This window comes from Myiozetetes cayanensis, unplaced genomic scaffold (assembly GCF_022539395.1).
Source record: "Myiozetetes cayanensis isolate MyiCay16 unplaced genomic scaffold, myiCay2020 scf7, whole genome shotgun sequence".
Lineage (NCBI taxonomy): Eukaryota > Metazoa > Chordata > Aves > Passeriformes > Tyrannidae > Myiozetetes > Myiozetetes cayanensis.
This window is the reverse complement of record NW_026087964.1, coordinates 45900542-45924256: the sequence shown is the minus strand read 5'-3', so window position 1 is coordinate 45924256 and position 23715 is coordinate 45900542. Positions and strand designations below refer to the sequence as shown.

The following is a 23715-nucleotide window of genomic DNA, read 5'->3' as shown; positions in this document are numbered from 1 at the left end:
TTCCATCTTCTGTCATAGAACTGTTCATTAATTCTGTCATTAAGTCTGTTACCTGTGAATTCTGTAGAGCTTTACAGCACTGCTTTTAATTTGTCTTAGAACATTTTGGTATCGTCTGAAAACCAGTTTTTGAAATTGTCAATAGATTTGCTGCAGTCTCTTCTTTAGGTTTCCCCTCTCCTTTCATCCTAGTCATTACCACTTTTTTTTTCTATTTTTGAAATTTTCTCACTTTGCCTCCAGCAGAGTTTCTTCATTACTGATGGAGAAAGCTTCTAGTCTGGTGCTCTCAGTCTAGAACTGTTGTATTTCTCTGCCTTATGAAAATCACAGTTCAGGAGAACTGTGATTTATTCCAACACTTCAGGAATGTCTTGAGTTACATTTTAAAAAAAGCACAATAGTTATTGTCTCATCTCAAAAGATATCCATAAACCACATAAAAGTCTTCAAAAGTGTTAGTTGTACTTATTGGGTTTGAATATATAGCTTCAAAAGGAACATAATACGAAGTAAAATTGAATGCTACTTCACTGTTTTAGCAGAATATAGAAGAATCAGTAACTGTCTACCAAAACCTGTAGATAACCCCGGAACTGCTTAATTTCCTTTCATATTGAGCACTTAAATCCATCTTAAACCTTTTGTATCCTCATGTCTCTCACAGTGTATTCTGAAGACGTGAAGTTCATGCACAACTTTGTCTCTCAAATCCTACCTAATGAAAACCACAAACAAAATTTGTAATGCTGAAAGGCATTAAAAGACTCCCAAGCAGGTATCTGTGTACTTATCATCACACCAGTCGCATGCTTTATGTAACTATTACTATGCTATATTTCTGTGAGAGATTTTTTGTTTGTTTATTTGTTTGTTTTGACTTAAAACATAGGAATACTTTTTTGGTATAAATTGCTAGTTTCTCAGAGGTCAGTTCTGGGTCATGATCTGTTTACCATCTTCATTGATGAACTGGGTAATGGGGCACAGTGTGCCCTCATCAAGTTTGCTGATAGGACCAAACTGGGAGAGTGGCTGACAAGCCAGAGGGTCGTGCTGCCATCCAAAGGGACCTTAACAGGCTGGAGCAATGGGCGGACAAGGACCACATGAGGTTTAGTAAAGGAAAGTGCAAAGTTCTGCTCCTGCAGAGGAACAAGCCCATGCACTGAGTGTTGACAGCTACCTGTCCGGAAAACAGCTTTGCAGAAAAGAGCCTGGGGGTCCTGGTTGACCCTAAGTTGAACATGAGCCAGTAGTGTGCCCTCGCTGCAAAGGCAATACTGCAACAGTGTCCCGGGCTGCATTAGGGGGATTGCTGCCAGCAGGTCTAGGGAGGTGATCCTTCCCCTCTACTCAACACTTCTAAGGCCGCACCTGGAGTGCTGGGTCCAGCTCTGGCCTCCCATATACAAGAAAGATGCAAAGTCACTGGAGAGGAGTCGAGCAAAGGGTCACTATGGTGCTTAAAGGACAAGGGCATCTCTCCTTGGAGAGAAGGAGGAAAGGCTGAGAGAAATGAGACTGCTTAGCCTTGAGAAGAGAAGGATTTGGGGAATTTCAGCAATGTGGACAGATATCAGAAAGGAAGTTTTAAAACAGATGGAGCCAGGCATTTGTCAGTTGTGTCCAACAGAAGATTCCACCTGAACGTGAGGAAACACTTTTTTGCTGTGAGGGTGACTGACTACTGGTATGGGTTGCCCAGAGATATTGAAGAGTTTCTATCCTTGGAGCTAATCAAGAGCTATCTGGGCATGTTCCTGGTGTAGTATTGGAACAGTAGGACCTTACAAAGACTAAGTGAGGTGAAATAGACTGACTCCCTAATGAACAAGGTAATGTTAAATTTTGGGGATTATCATTCTGATCCTCTGTGCAAAATACCTTGCATACAAAGATTAATAACATGGATAGTTAGAAATCTTCTTAAAATACATAGGCAGAAGGGAATTTGAAATTCTAGTGGGCTTTGAAAGGTAAATTATTGTTTATTTATGGGGGAAAATAATTCCTCTAAACTGTAAGGAGATGCAGTAAACTTCAAAACAAATACCACTCATAGTTTTTAAAAGGGATCAAGTATGCGTGAAAAAAACTTATTAGGAAAAGCAAATTAATTTGGAAGACCTGATGCAGGAAAAGCATTTGGAATCCTTTGAACTAGTATCCAAAGCACAGGGTTTATCTGTTTGGAAGGTAATGGGATAGATACTACAGTGTCTGACAGGTTTGATGACTTTTTTACCCTTTTAAGAACATTTAATAAGTAAGTACCAAGATTGATTTGGCTGATTGGATTGCTGTGTTTTCTTGATGCCTCATAGTTTTCTTATTAGCATGAGATTGATAGAGATTTTTACCTAGCATATGACAGAGATGATATTTACCTTATAAATACTACTTATAAATATACCACATATAAAACTGGTTGAAAAACAGAATTGCATAACCCCAGAGAAAAAGTAATGACATTGAAAGTCTCATAGATAATTTGGACTTGGATTCTTTTCTTCTGTTCCATTTTGCAGGAAGTATACATGTTACTTGAGCAGCACAAATGCAGACTATGATCATGCTTGCCATTAACTACAAATCAAGTGTTTTCTACACATGTCATAGTGTGATTTAGTGACTTGAAGTAGTGTGGGATTTGTGGTTAACTTTCTTAGCCTCAATGAGGATGAAATACTTAGAAGGGAGGAAGGATGGATTTGTGGTTTAAGTATGAAATTGGAAAACAGATCTGTTCCTAGTTTGATGACAGATTATTTGATTTGTGGAAAAGTAATTTTCTGTTCCTTAATTTCTGTTTATGTAAATGAGCATTGCCTGATTCTGCTGAATAGAGGACTTAATTTATTAATATTCATATTGTGTTTTAGGACAACAAGGAGAAAAGTGGATTTGAAAGAAATTACTCATTTAATGCCTCCCTCAAAGAAAAGTTACTTGGCAGTAGAATATCCTGAAAACAATGTCTTCTGTGTGTTTGTCCGATTCACAGCTGCCTGAAACAATGAAGATAAATTTTAAAGTTGTTTCTGTGTGATTTCTGTCATATCTACAATATTCTATCATCTACTGTATTTACCAGTATCTGTCAGCCTAATATATCTGCCACTTGTATCTTTTCAGGTCTTGTTTTTTTAATACTGCCTACCCAGGGGAGTATTCCAGAAACTGCTTTTGTTCTGTTGGTTTTCTCTCTTGGGAATGGTTATAGCAACAAAGAGCTTTTAAAAACCTGTACTTAGCCCTGCAGCTGAAGCTTGAAACACTTGAGACCGCTGGGCACAGTCTACCCCATGTGAAGTAAAAGTAAGTAGTGTTTTTCAAGAGGAGCAGATCTTATGCATACAAGAAAGGTTTGTGTCATTTGGGAAAACAATAGGTAAGCTTCACTTCATTAGAACTGTCATTTCTTCACCCTCTGCCACCTTATCACCAAAATTCGGTTTTGTGTGCAGCCACAAGTGCCTGTATCACTTATGGTGTAGAATAACAGCAATAGAATATATACCTCTGACATCACCCCCTGGGAAATTATAGATAATTCAGAACCTAATGGGCTTGCTAATGGCGTGGTCAGCTGCAAGTAGTTTCAGCTGCAAGTATTCTAGACTCTTCCTCTGTTCTTAACACAGCATATCTTTACAAATTTAGGTCTTGATATGCATAGAAGGGTCTTAACCTGAGCTCAATATATCCATGAGACTGAAAGTGAGACAAGGATTGTGGCTGATAGTGTGGCTTCTTTGGTACAAAGTATGTAAAGATCTTTACTGGGAAATGAAGAAGAGTAAAATAAGCAGGAAGGATCACTATGCTTGCATAAAATGAACACCTTTTCAGTAAAAATTTACCTTTCCAAGAGTTTTGACATTTTTTTACGCACAAGAGTAGCAGCATTGCTGTACAAAATACTACCTTCCTCTGTGTTTCTGTTTCATTGCTACTGATTTGCAGCTAAAACTCTGACTATCATGTTGTGCTCAATCAAGTGTCTTATCAGTACCTTTGAAAAAACTTTCATGGGCACTTGTTCTGCTCATCCATCTGAGCATTTGATGCACAGTTTGTGGACTTATACTGTTGTGAGATAAGTCTTGCTGAACATCAGGACAGACCACCCTATTGCTTCAACGTTTTTCCAGACTTTCATCCTGCTTCACTAAACACAAGGCACGAAAGTGCTCCTAGTAATGCTGCCAACAACTTCTCCATCTTCTGTATAGTACCTTGGTGTACACCCACACAACTTTATACACTTCTAACTTGTCAAGAGATTTGGTTCTCTGACAGCTCACTTAGTAATCCTTCTACTGTCATGGATATGAGAAACTGCCCTGCTAAGAAAACTCCATTAGAATTGATAAAGCATTGCCGAAGCAAATGAATTCATAAATGACTGGATGTTCAGTCCCACTGATGGGTATGGAAATGCAGTGCATGATCTTTCAGTGAGTGGTTAACTGTTTTTTTCAGGCTTATGTTCCAAAACAAATTGTAGAGGCAGCAAAAGTTAACCAAGAGCAGACAACCTTAATTGCAGTAGGCACCACATCTGAGCAGCACATTAGTATTAACATACAGGACTGCCAAACAGACTGCTGAGGAAATCTTAAATAGTGCAGTCTGGAGAGATTAAGTGATCTTGCTGTTATTTGTGAGTGTACATGCATTAAAGGGGTAGTGTGTGCTTTAAAGTTCTGTGTATGTAAGTACCATTTATGCAGCACTGCATGAAAAGAATTGACTTTACGATATGGACATCAGAGGTAAAGTGTCACGTTGCCCTAGACCTTAATTCACAGTGATGTTGCTTTTGGCACTCACCCTGAACTTGGCTGTGGTGTAATTTGTGGACACTTTTTTTCTACAAGTTGGAGAAATGCAGGCAGACGCTGTGACCAGAAAGAAATCCTTGTGGTTATCACCAATATGATTCCTCCCCTTTTGCCCATTAAATCTCGACAGTGATTTCATTATGTATGGTCTGTTTTACCACATCACACAAACAAGTGAAAAAAGAGTGATCAGTCAAGAGCTGGAAATCAGCTCTATATTTCAACAAGGATCTAATGTGACCCAGATGCTCTCCTGTCTTTCCCAAATGGCACTGTGTTGTTGCCTTCACTGTTTGACTATCAGCTTCTCATGTGAATGAAGGGAACCAGGTTTGGTCCTCAGCGCAGTTTTTATATCTGTCTGAGTCCTCTAAGGGGGTTTGCTGCTTGCTTGTTATCTGAGAATAGGTATTAAGCACCTTGCAGAATCATCACCTTGTAGCTTTTACAGTTGTTTTTTTTTCTCTGTGTCTGAAAAGTTCCGGGTTGAGGCTGTGGACAGAAAGCTTAGCATAGGATCATATGGTCATGAAAAGATGACAAAAAGAGGGGAAGGAGCATTGAAGGGGGCTTTCTGGTCATATGTGAGTAGAAAGTGGTAAAACCACTCTGGGGAGGGTGTAACTTTTGAAAGCTTATTGGCACAATTAGTATTTTGTGCAAAAAGTGGTTACCTTTGCACAGTGTTGCTTGAATCATCTCTGAAGTGTTCTGAAGGTGGAGAATGTTCTGTGCAGAATGACCAGCTCAAATCTGAAGCTTTAAGCTGCGTTTGGCATCCAAATGCTTCCTCAGGGGTTTGGCATTATGCTACAACCCAATCCAGAGAAGATCTTTGTTTTCTGCTTCTAAGCTACTGCCAGACTCTTGTAGGAACAGCTGGTGAGCTTAAGCCTTGATTTAGGCACAAATCAAAACCAATTCTGCAACACAGTTCAAGTTGTTGACCCTATCTGTCTATAATCTGGGATCTCAGAGCAGCTCTGACCCTAAATTGGTGACAGGCTGTTATTAAAAATGTGCCTTGGTAAGTCCCGAGACCGGTAGTTCATAGAAACCAAACAAAAATAAAGTCTATATTTTAACATGTTAATGTAGAGTACAGATGCAGTCGTTGCTGTTGGTAGTGGTGCGAGGATGTCTTTACACACTATGTGCTTAGTTTTTAAACTTGTCACTTTTTCTTCTGGACAGGGGCTGGCACACCTAATGTTGCCCATGCCAACACCTGACAGCTGTGTAATAGGAGTGTTTGAGCCAGAAAACCCCCCACATACACCTTGTAATTCTTTCCAAAAGCTTTGTTCTGAGGAAGGTTTGGCTGGTTAGAAGACGACCAAATCTCAACGCTCTTGACTTCAGATGGGGACTTCGCTTGCAAAGAGGAGGGCGTAGCCGCCCTACTTCAGGAAGTTCAAGCCAGAAAAGAGTATAATAACAAAGCCCACCCCTAGCGCCCTCAGAGTGCGGATTTTTTGCCTCGCGGGGGCTCCTTCCCGCTGCCTCCTGCCCCAGGTGTCTCCAGGTGCCCCTCGGCGGGAGGGCGGCCCGGCCGCGGGCGCCTCTGCCGGGGGCGGGCGGCGCTGCCGCTCCCCGTGCGGCGCCTCCTCCGCCCGGCAGCCAGGCAGGCGGGCGGGCAGGGAGAGGAGAGGAGAGGGGGAGCGCGGAGCTGCCGCCGCCCCGGAGCCGTGGCAGCTCACCGGCGTGGGCGGCAGCCGTACCCCCGCCCGCCCGGCAGCGGGAGCGCCCCGGCCACCGCCGCCCGCCCCGGGGCCGCCTGGGCGGCCAGCGGAGCCGCCCGCCGGGCCATGGAGCTCTCCCTGAGGCTGCTCCTGGCGTCCTGCCTCTCCCTGGGGGCGGCCGGCGAGTTTGACAGAAGGTAGGCGCGGGGCGAGCCGGGGCGGGCGGCGGCCGGGACCGGCTGGGCAGGGAGAGAAGCCGGTGTTTCCTCGGCCAGGTCGGAGCCCCCGCGGGGAGAGCGGAGGGACTCCGGGCTCCTTCCCGGGCGGGCGCGGGGGGGGTTCGACGGCGGGCGCTGTGATGGCCCTCGGGGTCCTGCCTGGCACCAGCCCCCCCCGGAGCCCTCGGCTGGAAGTGTCCCGGCTCTCCCGTCCCCCCACGGCCGGGAAGAGGTGCCCGGGGCACGGCCGCGATGGAGATGCGATGCCGATGGTGCCGCTCCCGGGGCTCCCCAGGACGGGCTCTCTCGGCCCCCCGTCCTCGGCGAGTGCCGCGCGTTGCTCGGCAGCCTAAACTCTGGCTTCGGTGTAAAAAAAGTTTATTGCGCCGGCAGGGCCGCGTCCTGCCTGCACGAATTGAAAAACAGAGCGCTTCGCGTCCTGTAAAGGTAAAATTAGCTTATTGACGCCGGGAGGCGCTTGCGGCAGACGACGGCGAAGATCGCGACACAAGTTTTAACACGAAGTTCGGGGCGCGCGTGCCCGCCGGGCCTCACCGTGTCGTGACAGGTGTCGCGATCGGCGGCGCTGCGGGGAGCGGACACCGCCGTGTGCGTGGGAATCGGCCGGAGCGACCCCTCCCTCTCCATGGATTTCTTTCTTAGGATTTGTTCAAGTGCAGCGCCCACGGGGTTTCAGCTTGTCGTTAAGAAACATTACTGATTCGTGTCAATATTTTAGAACTGCTTGAAGCAGTGATATCGTTTCCTTGGGACGAGGGAAGACTACAGCTCTTTCTTTGTATTTGATTCCGAACACTTAACTGTCCAGGAAGCTTTTGTTTTGATTTTTCCCCATAACGCTCCAGTGAGAAAATTTGGCCATATCAGTCGGAAAATTTGGCTGTATATTGTGAAATAAACCGAAATGCCGAAACGTTATGATGGTGTTTATTCCATATTAAAAACTCTGTTTCAGACTTTTGAATCTGTTTAATGCCAGCCTGGGAGTGGCAGCAGTGAGCATACTGCAAAGCATGTTTTCTCAGGCTTTGCTGAGTTACTCTAATTGTCTTTTCTCCACTTCACCTGTAGTAATTTACATTTTTTGAACTAAACAAAGTATTAATAATAGAAATATTGTCGGCTCAGCTCTACTGAGCAGTTACTCTTTTTTTTTTTTAAAATAAAATTATATGTCTCTCTGCAGGAGAGGTTTTTGTTGGTCATTGTCTTTATTTGTTTGGTTGGTTGTTTTGTTTGGTTTGTTGGTTTGTTTTTGTTTCTTGAGTGGTTTTGTTTTTTTTTACTCTAGGATGATTTTAGCGACTTTCAAAATGTTTCACGAGATTTTTTTGAACTGTGTTGTTCAGGTGGCCCAGACACATGGTCTCCTCTGCAGGACTCTGTCGGTTTGGAAGCAGAATTGACTGCTGCTGGGGCTGGGCCCGAGTGTCCTGGGGACAATGCCAGCGTGAGTATCATTGCTGCTGGGGCTTCTAGTCACTTGTAGAAAAGGCTTGGACACACCTAGTCACGTCTTTCACATGTTCACACACATTCTTACAATGCAGGGCTTAGGCTTTTGCATGTGTGAGTCTGACTTACTTAGAAGGATGTTGTCACGTTGAGATTCTCTTTGTTCTCAACAGTACTAAAAATGATTGCGATCAAGTAAGGTGAACTTGAGTTAGGGCAATGAGAATTTGGGAATTTTGGTTTGGTTTCCGCTTCATTTTGTATTTTGATCCAATAACCTGATGTAACTATGCTGTGCCATGTTACAAGCACTGTGGGGCAAGAGTATTTGCTTCCAAGAAGGAAACCGAAATTACTGATATTTCATTTAGAAAATTGATGTTCCAATTAGTATTAAGTTCAAACATACTTTTGTTAACACCCAAACTAAGGGAGTAAATCTACCTGACAGCATCCTTTTACTGGGTCATACGTGAAGAGGAACATCTCTGAGATTCTTTCATTTATTTAGAATCTTTGACATAATAGTGGGATAAACAAGTAGATAAGTCTTCATCATTAACTACATCTTCAAAAGGTATTTTGTGGTGGCAGCTAGTACTGTGTAGAAGTTAAAATTGTTAGGAGTGTTACTGGGACCTCAGCTTGTTAAAATTACAGCCTTTGATGCTGGGAACACTCACTCATGTGTTTAACAATGCATACATGAGTGACATCCCTGAAATTTATACAGAAACAAACCTATAGACACTGGTCCTTAGTTTTTTTTATTTAGATACAAACATATACAGACTAGATTATTTTCTGCCAAGCCATTTTTAAAGGAAAACAGGTGTTAAATGCTTAAGTTGCTTAGTCTGCTGGGCAGTGACTGCAGGTGGCAAATATTAGGCAAAAGATAGATGTAACATCAGCAGTACAACTCTCAGCAAAGGTTTTGTTCAAATCTGTAAACAGCAAGGCTGGCTTCTTTCTCCCCAAATATGTTAAAAGCCTGTAATGTTTAATGCATATATAAGATTGCATGTAAAACACTATGTAAGGTACTTCTGGAACGTGAGATCCCTCATACTATTTCTTTGATGCAGAGTTCTCAGGCTGATACCTCTCAGGCCTTACCATGGATCATTTTGATTTATAGGGCCCTAATTGGTAACAGGTAGTCCTTTCCTTGGGGTGAATATTTATAAAGAAGAAAGGACAAAGAGTAGAAGATTGAGTAGAAGCTCTGAGGCTACTCCAGAGACAACAATCTATTCCCACCTTTCATAATGCAGATTTATTTGAAGACTATTGCGCATTAAAACGTTTGAGGCTATGGAGGCTTAACTGGCAAATATCAGTAATTTGCATTGTTTAAAAAAACCAAACCAAGCCCAAAAATGCCCAGACCACTGTCTCACTGTGGCCCTTTTCTTGGGCAACTCTGTCTCCTGTGTTGTGACCATAAATTGCAGCTTATGTTTAGGTGAAAGTTGATTTCTCATTATTGCAAATTCTGAATTTTGGTTACATTTTTATGATCTTGGGAGACAGGAGTAGCATAAAGTGATACTATCACAAGACTTATAAACTAAAAATTGAAAATGAAATAAAAGTAATAATACACAGGAAGTATTTTTTATTTTTTGCTCTTTGAATTTTGTCAGTAAGGTAATTTTTAGTATTTTTAGTGCCAGCTTTTCCAGGTGCAATAAATGCTCTTTTTTTTTTTTTTTTTAAGGCTAAAGTCAGGTGAATTCTCTCACCTCCTTCCCCTGCATTTTAGTCCATTATTCACAGATTTGTTTTCCATGCACATTTAGAAGATGTGTAGAGGTGTATTTTCTGTCATCATCCCCAAGTTGGGACCAGACTTTCAAAAGAATGCATTTTTTGCTTAAATGTCTAAAGGCATTTTTTCCTCTTTTTCTTTTGCATGCTGGGTGCTGATAATTTTTAATTGCTGATTCAGAAAAGACTCAGGTATCTGGGTGAAAACTTTACTAAAACCATGGCAACTCTTTCTTGGTTTTAAATGGGAACCGAACTCTTAGTAAAATAAAGCAAGAAAATCTGACCCAGTTGTGGGTGGTGAAAGTTCCAGACATATCACAAAGTGGGAGATTACACTAAGTGAAAGTGAATCTTTCTAATGCTTACAGCCTAATAGAAAATCTGTAGTCAACTCTCCACCTGGAAATGTGGCACCCAGTATGAAGGATTACCCTGGCACAGAAAGCAGCGTTCCTGACCTCAGAGGAAAACTTGGGTATTTAATTGTACAAAGGAATATCACTGAAAATTTTCCAAAAAGCCAAGTACATGATTATTTCTTCAGCTTTCTCTATGGATAAAGGCAAACCTCTGGAGACCTGTCTGTGAAATGAGGGGCATAAATAGATGTCAGACTTTCTCTACAAGATGTACATTTTCTTCGTTGTTTCTAGAGTAAGTTGTATTTGCACAATGAAAGCAAGTATAGAGTCAGGCCTAAAAATTAGCAGAGAGACAGAGTTTACAAATTACTCCAAAAAAGAACCTTTAAATATTCCAGCAATAGTGCTGAGCTCTTTATTAGTGAGCTTGAACTGCTTTTCTTCAGACTAGTTCGAGCCATCCTTGGTATGCTTGAAAGTGCTACAGCACCTTTGGACTCTCACCTGCTTACTCATGCATAATTTACTGTGTGGGCACTAATTACCTCTGAATTTATCCTTCTGACAACAAGTATAAGGTGAGAGCCATGCTGGAGCCAGAGTGTAAGCAGGCATATAGGCTCTGATACATGATGGGGTACATGCCATGGGAAAGTGATCACTAACATACCCAGATATATTTTCTGCTGTCCAACTTAGCTGCTCCACCAAACGCATGTGGGCATGCCTTCTGCCCACAGCTATTGAGCAAAAATGTGTTAGTTTACACCAACTGTGTGATTTAAAATAAAGGTTTAATTGTGACAAATGTTTAAACCTGTATTTTGTCAGCTCTAACGGGGCAGGAGTGTGGCATAGCTGACAAGTGGTAATTTATTAAGCCTCGGTGGTTCCGTGCTCCTGATCTTTCATCCATAATCCATCCATACAGTTGCAAATGGAAACTGAACTGTGTTAGCTAAACTTGCTTTTGTGAAGTGTGGAGTTATTCCTTTTGCGTCCCTTTGACTGACAAAGGAGTGCACGTAGAGCATAGTCGTGCTTACTGCTTCTTAGTAACGCAAGTCACAGCATAACTCAGCTGCCTTCTGCTCTTATAAACATGTGGGAAGAAGCTGAAATAGGGCCCCTCCTTTAATTTACACTCTTCCTTTACAACCTCCTCTGTCTCCTCTTAATAAATTACACCAATCAAGACTTGTGCATGTAGGTCTGATCTGTCTGTAAACTTACTTCCAAAGCCTGCCAGTGGCAGCTGTAATATCTCAGCTAGTAGAAATATTCACTCTGCAGTGACGTGAAATTCCCTTCCCCAGTGCCCTTTCCAATTCCAGCAAAGGCACTCTTAGAAGGTGTCCTTCACCTGAAATAATCAAGAACTTTGAAACAAGTTGGATTTTTTTTTTCTTTTTTTCTTTTGGAGGTTGTGAACGCCAAAGTAAGATCAAAATTTAGGCAGCTAGATGGATTTTGAGATTTTTACCATATAGCCATATTTTCAAAGGAGCTGAACAAATATAACTCAAAATCATTGGCATTTTATCAGTCTTTGTACATTAAAAATCCATCCACATTTATTTAGTGGCCTAGATTTAGAACTGTGGATATATTTCTTTATTAACGTAACTAAGTAGCTTTTCTGAGGTTTGGGTTTGGTATATAAACCAGTTTCATTAGTTATACCTGGTGTGTAGAAAAGCTAATTTGAAAGCAGCAGAAATGTTTATGCACCAACTATTAGTTCACGTGAAGTGCCCTCATCATCGGTAGAGCTGATCCTTTACACTGAGGGACTCACAGCATCAGTGCTTTAAAGTTAGATATTATATATCCCAGTTGATATTAGTCCAAAAATCCCATGTTGTTGCCCAGCTTCTGGGATTTACTTGCAACTTAATTAGTAAAAGTGGGAGTAATAGCTGTTAAGTGGGAGTAACCACACAAAAGCCTACCTCTGTGTAAGATGGTATGTTGATAAAGTACCTGATGAGATGTGTGTAAAAAGAAGGTTGTTGCCTTGCTTTTTTATGTATTACTGTTGTGCACACAGCAAAACTATAGGCCAGAGTAAAAGTGAGGGTAGAAAGAGTTTCTTCTGGTTTTCTTTTCTCAGAGTAGGGGAAGTGACTTCCAGTGACAGAGTGTTTCTGGTGAGAGCAGTTATCAATAGTTGCATTTTTATTTCCTAAATAAAAGTAAGGCAACTGTGTCTGTGGTACTGAGTGTATTGTCCTAACCCAAAACCCATTCAATGGGTTTTAAAGGACGCAGTGAAACCAAGTTGGGACATGCATCATTGCATGCATCTTATGCAAATGTACTTTCTGTATGCTAGCAGAAAGAGTTGCCTTAGGAAGTTCATTAAACTTTTTTTTTTTAATATGTGTTATTCAGCATTGATTTTCATTGTTTGAAATACCTGAGGGAAGAGAATTTTCAGCAGTGGTAGGGCTGGAGCTCAGTTCTTCGAACTGGATGAGAAATGTCAACTGCAGAATAGAAAACAATCATGTCCATTCCTCTATTTTAGCTGTTGTAGTCTGGGAGACCTGCTGAAGCCTCTTATATTATCCCCCTAATAAGATATCTGTGACAGTGTTCTGCTGTCAGGGATGGGTGTTTTTCTGAGCGTTTCTCAAGAAAAGAGTAGTCTGGATCTTGTTTTCCAAGTATCTGCTAGGTCAGAGGTCACAAAGCAGCAAGTCCTTGGAACCAGTGCTGACTGACCCTTGCTGATAATCCAGTGTACAGAATTCAACTGTGAATGTATATTCACACGCTGAACTCAGCCTATCAGAAAACTAAAATACGAGATAAAAGATGCCCTAAGTTCACGCAGAGACTTGTGTGAGAAGCAGTGTGATGCTTTTTATTCCCCAGTATGAAAGTGGAAGATCTTCCCTTCAGTTTCCTACAGGCCATGCTAGTGGTTATCTGAATAATAATTCTCTGTGGATGTTTTTGCCCCTAATCCAGTCTGGTTTCCTGAAAATTATTCTTAGAACTAATGTTCTACCTGCCTTGCTTTTAGCTGGTTTGCAAATATCCCTGTAGTTCTTTCAAAAGCTGCACAAATTGTTTCCATGCATGTGTCTCTCATGAACAAAATACACCTGCTTTGTACTTTGCTGTGTGTCTGTTTATAACTGATTTGTATGATAGTTGTAGGTAGTCAAGGTACATTAAAGGTGTAAAGACTGCTTCAAAATTTTAGCTGCAGTTTAATAGCCAATAACCTAATAGAAAGAGATAATACTTCAACATAGATTTAAAAGATTAAGCAAGAATTTTTTAAGAAAAGCAATATAAAAGGTCTTGAATTGTTATTCTGGTTTACAGTTTGGACAACTCCTTTGCTAGAGGTGATAGCAAAAATGGTTCCTTTTGCTGTGTTCATTTATGTACAGAATAGAAGTTTGGATCTGCAGCTGCTATAAACAGGTGCAGATCTACTGTCATATCCTCTGTTGGCAGAAGCCTGTATGACTGTTGGAGTCCACAGATTTTGTCTGATGGACAGCAGGTTTGACCAACAGAAGTTTCTTAACAGGAATAAAATCCCAGTGAACATGGGTTTTACACACAGTGATGTTATTTGATTACTTCACTCATTTCTATGTGTAATTCTTCTTAGATGATAAAAAAGTCCATGAAGTCTGCCTTGAGAAGGTGACGATGAGTGTATTCTTTCAGAGCACCCATCTGTTGTAACTTCATCTGGTTATCTCCCTGTGCTGAGGTTTGAGTGCTCTACTTAGGGAACAAACCCAGAACAGGTCATCAAAGTAGTTTCCCGCCACCTTACATTAAACCCTTCACAATTGGTTTAAAAGCCTAGGGACAGAGCAATCAGGAGGTATACAGTAAAAGGCAAACCATCAGTTTACACCTCCCCTTAGCTTTGCATCGTTAAGAAATGTTAAGCAAAGGATGTCAGGTTAGCATGTAGGTTTAGCCAAGCCTCGTAGAAAGTATCCAATATCAGGAAGTTCTTAAAAGGACTTGCAAGCGCAAGTGGGGAGCTTGTACAAGCTGATACATAGCAGATGCGGGCGTATCTGAGTGCTTTGCTGGGAACTGTGCATGCTTCTGCCTTTTTTAACAGTTGTGAAGAAACTTCGTATCTGTGCCGCTTCTCCTGTCCTAATGAGCTTAAAGACTGTGCAGTCTATTTACAGAGATGCAAGGTAGTGGGAGGGGGAGGAAGAGGTGGCTGTGCTCTCATTGATGCATAGAAGGAGATTTTGTATTACTGATGTTAATGGGAGTTTACCCACATAAATCATCCCACACATCAATGGGAGAAGAGGCCATGAGCTGCTTAGGACTTCTGTTTCTTTCACATAACAATGCTTTCAGTGGGGACGGCAATTCTGTATAGTCCACGATGCACAAAAATAAAACCATGATTGTGCTGATAATGAGCTGTGAAAATACTGGCTTCTAGGACGCTGATCAGCAGAAACATCCTTAACCAGAAAGAGTTTTGCTGCTGAATTTGTGGTGTTGCAAGAACACAGTCTGTATTAATACATTGCGTTGACAGTGTTTAATGAATATTGATGTGCAGAATGTCTGCTTCTTATAAAATGACCAATATTTTTGTGCATCCCTGGTACTTTTCAAAGAAAAGACATTTTATACAGAATTGCAGTACTGCTTTATACTGCTATGCAAGAAAAAAAATGAGGTTTTGCTATTTTTATTCAGTTGCTTTGTTTTTTTTTTTTTATTTATGCTTTTCAGTTATGACTTTACTATGTTAAAGATACAGTATCCTTTTTTACTTCCTTGCTGTGTCCCTCCTGCACTTCATACATGGAACAATACTTTTGCAGCCCATTTTTTCCCAAGAAAATCTCAACACGAATGTGATTTGTCTGTTTACATCTTTAGTATATTTGTATCTGGAGCTTCTCTCAAAGCCCAGCAACAATTTGGGGAGACTTTCTCCCCTGTATCAAATGCTAAGGGACTTTCTAATTAAAACTTATTTAAATCAGTAGAAGTTGCAATCAGAGAAAACCTGTAAGTGTGGGTCAAATACACCTTGAAATACAAAGAGCTTAAGTCCCAGTCTTCTATAATAAGGCTTTGTAGCCTAACAAGATATCCTGCTAACATTAATTTATGGGCAAATAAATTGATTTAAAGTAGCCTAAACATATATCTGTTTCCATCTTATTTAAATTTTGTAGCATATCTTGTTTCATGTGGTAGTAAGAGCTGAAAAGGTCTCTAAGTATTAGTTTTAATTTAGATGGCATTAAATTTTTAAACATTCTAAAAATGACCAGTAAATTTATTTGCCAACAGGTTTATTGGTTGCAGATGTTTGGACACTTATAAATGAGTGTAATTTTAATTGCTCTCAAATTAACATCCAGATGTTAAGTCTTTATGTTTGCTCTGGAGATGCAGCATTAAATTAAAAATGTATACCTATATTTAAATGAAAGGATACTGTTTCTTTAAGAAAAGCAGTTGTGTTCTGTTGATGGAAACATTGAACCTAAACCATGAAACATGAGAGTTTTTACAACTAAGTACTTATGAAACATGACAAAGTGTAGCTCCTTAAGTTGATTGAATAAGAATAGCATCACATCATTATGTTTAATTACACTTTTATATCAGAATGTGTTTGTTAAATATCATAATGAAATACTGATGTAAAGTATTTCCACTTTTAAATGTGTACCAGAATTTTTTTTATTTCAGAAAAGCTCTGAATGTTGAATGTGTGTAATTCTCCAGGAATGTAACAAGTTGATAAAAACCCCAGACAAGTCCATCCTCCTTACAGGAAAAAAAAAATAAAAAGCTGGAATTTCTTTTTTGGATATTTGTTTTGCAGCGTTCTACGTCTTAAGGCAGAGAATAGCCAGCCTAAGGTGCCAGCCCAAAGGTTAGCTGAATATATTTCTTGAAATAATTTTGGCAAGGTTATGACTTGGAGTTATGGCCTCTAAGTCATCAGTTTACGTGAAAATTATGTGACAAGAAGGTACAGATTTTTTTAAAAAAACGTTTGATTTGGGGAAGATAAGATGGGAAGGAGATTAACAGGGCTATTTTATCCCAGACACCTATCCAATGAGATACTTATTTTCTAAACTATTACACTTTTCCCTTTTTACTCTTTTGCTTTTTCTTTATTTTACCCTCAAGCCCTGGGCAATATTTTTTCTTTCCTGCAAATTGTTTATACCCTTAGCATCGTATTTACAAGCTGTAAGACTTAGGAAGCCTAATTTGCTCTCACAGTATTGAATCACGTGCAGTGGGAGGTTAATTTGGGATGGCTGAGGCACTTATTGCCCCCCACTGCCTGCTTTGAACTTCCACTACAGGTTGTTGTTCCCAGAACAGGGAGACTTTACAGCCTCTGGTCTGCAGCAGTGTACAACCTGGCATGTCAAAATGAGATCAACACTAGTTTGTGTTGGTAGCAGGGCTGTAGTCTCCTGCTGCTCAGGGATTAATATGTCTTGTTTGCTTATCCGTGTGGCAGGGGTAGCGGTCTTCAGACAGGGGGGAGCACATCAATCAGCTATTCATCTGCCTGGGAAAGTCAGCTTTGTTACGGTGATACAGGAGTTACTCTGCTGAAGCCAGGGCATGTTATATTCGAATAAACAAAATAGCAGTAGGGCCCAGTTTGTCTTCTGACACCACGCATAGGGACACTCATGGTAGCCTGCTTCTACCTGTTGGAATTCAGTAGGCACATGGAAGGATTTCTGGTAATGAACAGACATTTGAGATGATAGAGCACCATTCTTTAGGCAATTTATAATGAACCACTTGAAATGCAAACATGGAAAGATTGACAAAGCATGACATATTTCTTGCTTTTCTAATTTTACATGTGTTAGATCAGATCTTAGCCAATTTTTAAAGAGTATTAAGTGTATAAGCATTAGATTAACTTCCACTGACTTCATTAAATCCCATTCATTTCAGGGTTAGCCCATGCTTAAGTTATGCATGCTTTTTAGTGCTGTTCTGAATAGCAAGGCATTCATGAACCAGGGTCTGGATTTGTCCATGCAGTTCAGAAACACATTTGGCAGCAGTCACAGCCAAGCAAAGAATTCACTGCAGTGAATAGCCCACACTGGTTGCAGTTTGTCATGTTAATGTGCTGTTACCAGAATCATATGTGCAAATGGAGTAACTGATTTACCCAGGCAAATGTAGTAGTTGTGCATGAAAAATTAGGAGCTGCATACTTGATGGGACTGTATGTTTGAGATGGAAGCTTTAGCGTGTGTTATGACGACGTTTGTTATCGTGGATGGCACAAATAAGGCAAGTAATTTGTGAAAAAATATTCAGGCATTAGATATTAACATTTTATCCGATGATATTATCAGTTTCTAGTTATAGAAGTTGGTCAAGGACATTTATTATCTCCACAAAAAAATAGAGTAAGGAATGTTATGCAGATGAAATTATCTGAAAATTAATACCCAGTTGCCCTAGTCAGGTTTATTAAGCTCTGCAGAGATATATGTTGTGACTACTAATACACTTATTTGGGAAGCAAAGTCACTTTTTTGGAAGCAATTCTGTAAAATGAGTTGTGGGTATGATGCGTTTTTATCACTTACTAGTAACTGTGAGGTGGGTTAAGCTTTATGCATTTTCCTGCATTTGAGATTAGCTGAAGTATGTAGTTGAACAAAAAAGAAATATGTAACTCTGAAAGAGCTACAGTGATTTATTTTACAAATTGGCTCATACTTTTGGGATCCTAGGCCAAAATTACCGTGAACAAGGTGGGTTAATTTTCCTGAGTGTGTGTTTATGCAAGTGCATAATTTACAAAGAATTGCAAAAAGTAAAATACAAAGAGACAGGTGCGGGCTGAAGCTGACTCTGAGGAAGAAAAGTGTGATAGAACTTGAGGTTGTGATCTGTTAGCACCATGGGAGAAAGGCAGCCAGTTTCAGTTGAAGGAGACAGCAGAGAGGAAAGTTTCTTTCACCAACGTGCAAGTCTTGTTATGAAGTTGGCACTAGGGGAACGTAAGTAGCAATCTTGAGATTGGAAGTTTTGCAATCATCAGTGTAAGAGGATCCGGTAAAGGTTTGTGAAACTGAATAGTATGTAATCATTTCTGGGCTGCTGCACAAATTGCTTTCTGTGTTTGAGCAAATTGAATGTTAAGGAGCTGGGATCTGGAGTCAGAATAAATAAGGGGGTATATGTTACTTTGGAAGAGAGGGCAGAAACAAGAGTGTTCAGGCAGATGGTCAGCATACGTTGTTTCAGATATTTTGCAGGTATTTTATGTATAGTTTTAGATTCAGAGAAGTGACGATAGAAGTTCAAGGACAGGCTGGACATCTGCAACTTGGCATTTTGAGGCAGATTTCAGTGGAGGGATGCAGACAGCAATGAAAGACTCTGAGGGCAACTTCTGGCAAAGAAACCCTCCATTAAGGAACAGAAGTTAAGAGACAAAGCAGAGAAAAGAACATAAGAATTACACTCAATGCTGTTTTGATGAAAGACATAGCTAGGACTATTGGAAAAATAACAGTGAAAAGTTAAATTGTTAGAGGTACTCCATTAGGAAAGCTCAGGGATTTCCATTGTTGGCCACAAATGAAGTGGAGGAGTTAGGCAGGTAGGAACCAGGCATTGCAACCATCTGGTTAGGACTCCACCAAACAGTGTTTAGTAAATTAAGAACTAAGTCATTAACATTAAAATTCGAGATGAGAAGGAATAGAGGGAGACAGCCTGTGGTAATCACCCATGCCATTAAAAGGTGGACAGCTTAGTGCAGAGGAACTGACAAAGCCTGAGGGGTACTTTCAAAGCAGTTCTGAGAGAACCGTGTGCAAGGAGAAAATACAGATGAAATTTAAAACCCCCAGCATTATAGACCCATAGTGAATAGGTTGAATGTGTTTTTCATTTGTTTTATTTGTGCAAAAATTAAACAAATAATGATTCAGAATGGTTGAGTCATACTCAAATACCACCAGCAGCAATCAGTGGCTGGGAAGATTGGTGGCTTCTGGCTTTTACACAAGCATAACACATGCTAACAACATGCGCATTTCACCAGAAATGCTTCCTGCCTCTCTTCCACAATAGAAAAAAACCCCAAACCAACCAGTCATAAGCCTAAACCTCTCATTCACGTTTCAATTCCTTGTGTTATTTTTACAGAAGGTTTAATTTATCCTGAATTTTAAGTGAGGCTTAAAATGTGGTATTTTTCACCTTGTTTTGGAGGAAAAAGGTAGTTCTTGCCAACCTTTAAAATGGGTACTCCACTAGATTTATGGCCAGATAAAAGACTTCAGGATACCTGCTTGACTTCACTGAAGTTAATGGGAACTGAGAAGGAGCAAATCTTCACATGCAGCCTCCCAAAAAAGAATTTAAAATGATCAAACTGAAATGAATACTCTTGAGTCCAGAGTTTATTTGCTGATGTCTCTTGAATGACTTGGTCAACAAAATGAAAAGGGAAGTTTAGTTGTAGTTTATTCAATGGCATGGATAAATAAGCAATATTTGACTGAAGTTGAAAACAGCTGTGCTTAGGAATTTTTTCTGTCTGTCTCAGCCCACACTACTACCCAATGGGAGTACGGTTTAACAGTTTTCAGAGAGGAATGCTTGGAGAAGTAGTGGGTCTATCTTGATACTGATTCAAAAATAAATTAGCAACCTCATTTTTAGTGGCACTTTTCTATACAAGTGTAAATTTAACTTTTGTTTAAAACAATTGCTATTATAGAGTAGGAAGGTTTTGCTTCTTTTTGTCAACCTTTCTCACACTCTTATCTTCTGTACTTCATTGCCCCTAAGTGTGTAAGAGAGTGACTTTCTCTTTACCTGATGTACTTCTCCTCTGTCTGCATTTTCTTTTTGCCTAGTACGGAAACAAGTATTACATAACAGGCTGAAGTCCATGGATATGGATTATTTCAGTCATTGTAAATGTGGGTTGATTGGAGGGAAACAATGGTTTCTTGGTTGTGGAGGAATTTTTTACTTGTCAAGATGCAAAAAATACTAATTGGGAGACTTTTTCCTGCTGCTACTTGGGAGTCTACTTCTGTTTAAAAAATGGATAAACTCCATGTGTCTGTATATGAGCAGAGTGTTCTGCTCTATTGTATCTGCAATTTTGCAAGAAAACAAGTAGAGTGGAAAAATTAAAAGAAAACACCCAGTCACATCAGCACACGTAGTGTTATGTTCAGACTCATACCAAAACAGCTGAAGTAGTCATCTGCTATTAAAAGAAATGCTGAAACTCAGGCTTAAGCTTATTTTTATGCCTGGATATCATTGTTTAGAATGTTCAAATAGAACCCATTGTGAGTCAGTGAATTTATCTGCTACCATGCACGGGCATCTCTTCCTTTGGAGAAGGGAGGGAATATTTGCAGGCTGCAGATGGCAGAGCTGGAGCTGGCCCACCTCTCTGGGCCTGGTCACTCTGGTAGGGGTTAGGGTTAAGTGGGAAGGGCATTCAGATGTCCCTGGTGGAACTCCAGCCAGGCATGCAGGCTTGCTTGAACACCATCTGATTTTTAAGTCCTGAGCACCTTGCAAAGCCCTATTAAAGTTAATGGGAAGAATAACAAGGCCTTTGGTGAGAGTGGCTTGATTCCTAATAGGAAATGCCATGAGATTTATCTGTGGTGTTGGCTGAGCTACAGATGTTGCTACATTTACTGCAAAGCATTTTTCTCCTGTATATAGAAATTCTTCAGTTGTAACATTGTATTGAATTTCAGCTGTGTATAAATAAGATGCATAATGCTTAAGTAGCCAAATTGCATAGAATGTACTCTAATAAGCAGGATTTCTTCAAGCACAGTGTTTGGCAGCACAGAAAGGTTTCCAAGTACCTGTTTAATATGCAAAAAAAGGCGTTTTATGATGACTGATTTTACGGATAGTTGTTTTCTGATCATTAGCGAGCTTTCCTTGGGGTAGGAGAGATTCTTGAGACTGTTGAGGGGTTGAGATCTCCTTTAAGTAAGACTTTTAAAAACAGAAAAGAGACATATCTGACATGTGATTTAAGTGCATTTCTTAATTATATCTTGAGACTAGAAGGTAGACTAGATCAGCAGTTACCCACCTGTATGTCATACAAGACATTATATCTTGAGTAGTGTGTAGGTACGTTTGTTGAGATGTGTTGGACTAGATCTGGGACATCCCATAGATCCAATTCCATGATGTAATAACCTGGCTTGTGTTGCATGTTTCATATCTGTAGAAGTTGTTTTAAACAAATGCTTATACATAATTTTTGTTTATTGCAATATATGACCTGCTTGGGTAACTGAGAGAATTAAGCAAAGCATCTGATTCCCAATACAAATGTATCTGACCTTTTGAATTAGAGGAACATTTTAGTTTCTAAATGAAAATAAAATCTCATTTATTTCGTTACTGAATTTTATAAGGCTTCTCATCTTCAAGCATGAGGGTTTCTTTCTCTGTCTGAGCTGCTGCTAATGTACAATCTATGCAACTGAGGGAGGAACACAGGCTTTAAAGTCAGCTAAACTGAACTTGCCACTGGTTCAGCTACTGAACTGTTATACTTCACACCAAGCTGATCCCATGGTACTTTGTGTTTTTTAAAAAGGACTTATTTAAATAACTGCATGGCACTTCACAATACGGATCTTCTCTAAAGTGCAGTTCAAATTTAATGGAAACTTTCAAAAACATATTTATAGTAATTTCTTTTTTTTCTCCTGTGGTTTAGATCATATTTTCTTTTTCCCTAGTGACTTTGAAGTTGGTCTTCATAGTTTTCATATTGCCACCATCACCTCTAATTAGACTTGAGTCTGTGATGTCAGGAAGATAAGAGTCTCAGTGTCTAAATGAGTTCTTGCACAAAGAAGATACTTTTTTTTTCTGTTTATGATCATTGTGATTAAAAAAGCAGTAAATGTTTCCAAGTACAATGTTCTAGATTTTTCTCATGATATACCAGTTGCTCTTCAGTCAGATCTGTCCATTCCCTAAGGGCACAGCATACTTTTTAAAATGTACCTTTTAGTAGTCTAAGAAGGCCCTTTCCCTTACACTGTCAGTGAGAGGTGTTTCTGAATCTGAATCCCATTTCTTTTTTTCTGGACAGTGTTTATTAGAGGAAAAAAAAATCTTACATTAACTAGAAACACCCTTTTCTGTTGCCTTTTAAGATATTCCTTAACACAATTTTTTGGAAAGAGACCTCACCATCATATTAGAAAGATCTGTCCAAGAGCAGTGTTGTAGATTTAAAACAAGGCTTTATGTTCTGAGAGGATATCACTGACTATATGTATATACTATGTTTAAACAAAAGTGATAATAAAGGACAAATGCAGTCCTAAAACTGGAGCAAACTCCTTCTATGCCAACAGTTGCTTCTATGGATGTATTTGAGGGAACTGCTGATTCTGGATGCTTTGAATCTTATGGAAAAGATTTTAAAACATCAGAGATATATTTTGCATAGTTCTTCCACAACCAAAACTAATCTCTTGCTTCTGTTTTAATTTTGTTTAATTCAACCCTGTTGAACAGCTTGGCTAGAATGCAAGCTACATTTTTGAGTGGGTTCTGGAGATTTCTGTTAAATTACATCCTTAATACGTCCAGTTTTATGATACAGCCTGTTGTTAGGTTAATTAATAGTACAGCTGGATCTAGTTAGTTACTTTGCAAATGGCAAATGATACTGTTACTTTATAAAATGAACTGAAGCCAGGGTAAATAGATAAATTCTGATTACAGGCTATTTAAGTTCTTTCTATTTTGTGTCTGTCTTGCTTAAAGAGTGAGCTCACTAGAATTTTGCATCTGCATTTTATCATATAATGATAAACAATATTATAGAGCATAGTAAATACTTCGCTTTTCCAGTAGGTTGAAACAGTATGTTTAGTAACAGAAAAACATTTCTAATAAAGAGAGCTTGGAAATGTTTAAAATTTCATCTGTCAGATGGTTTCTGGAGCTTTGCAGGATTCATTGCACTCTGATAATACTCCTGGTAGCTAATCCTACATCAGCAGAACTAAATTTGTGCATGAATTCTTATATTTCTTTAAAAGCAATACTTATTTTTGTGTTATTGAAGTTCTAAAAGTTTGCTTTATGAATTTTGTTTGTGTTATAGTGAGAGAGGTACCAAAAAATGGCTTCCTAACTACTATTTCTTGGAGTTCTGTGTTTATTAGACTCTGGAAGCAGAATAGACCATGATTTCTGAGCTGTGGTCTGTACATTCTGAGACTGTATCTAAACAGCAGGGTGGATAATAAATGCTTGAAACGTTCAGAGAGTTGGATGTGTGCAG

At 39.8% G+C, this 23715-nt stretch overlaps 1 protein-coding gene across 1 annotated transcript in view; it reads left to right on the top strand.

Moving 5' to 3' along the window:
- The first annotated feature begins 6612 nt into the window (after positions 1-6612).
- NPNT (nephronectin) overlaps positions 6613-23715 on the top strand; it is a 50328-nt gene continuing 33225 nt past the window's right edge. The window contains exons 1-2 of the mRNA XM_050338465.1: positions 6613-6729; positions 8121-8221. Coding sequence (XP_050194422.1) covers positions 6659-6729; positions 8121-8221 — 172 coding nt within the window. The 5' untranslated portion in view covers positions 6613-6658. The remainder of the gene's footprint in view (positions 6730-8120; positions 8222-23715) is intronic.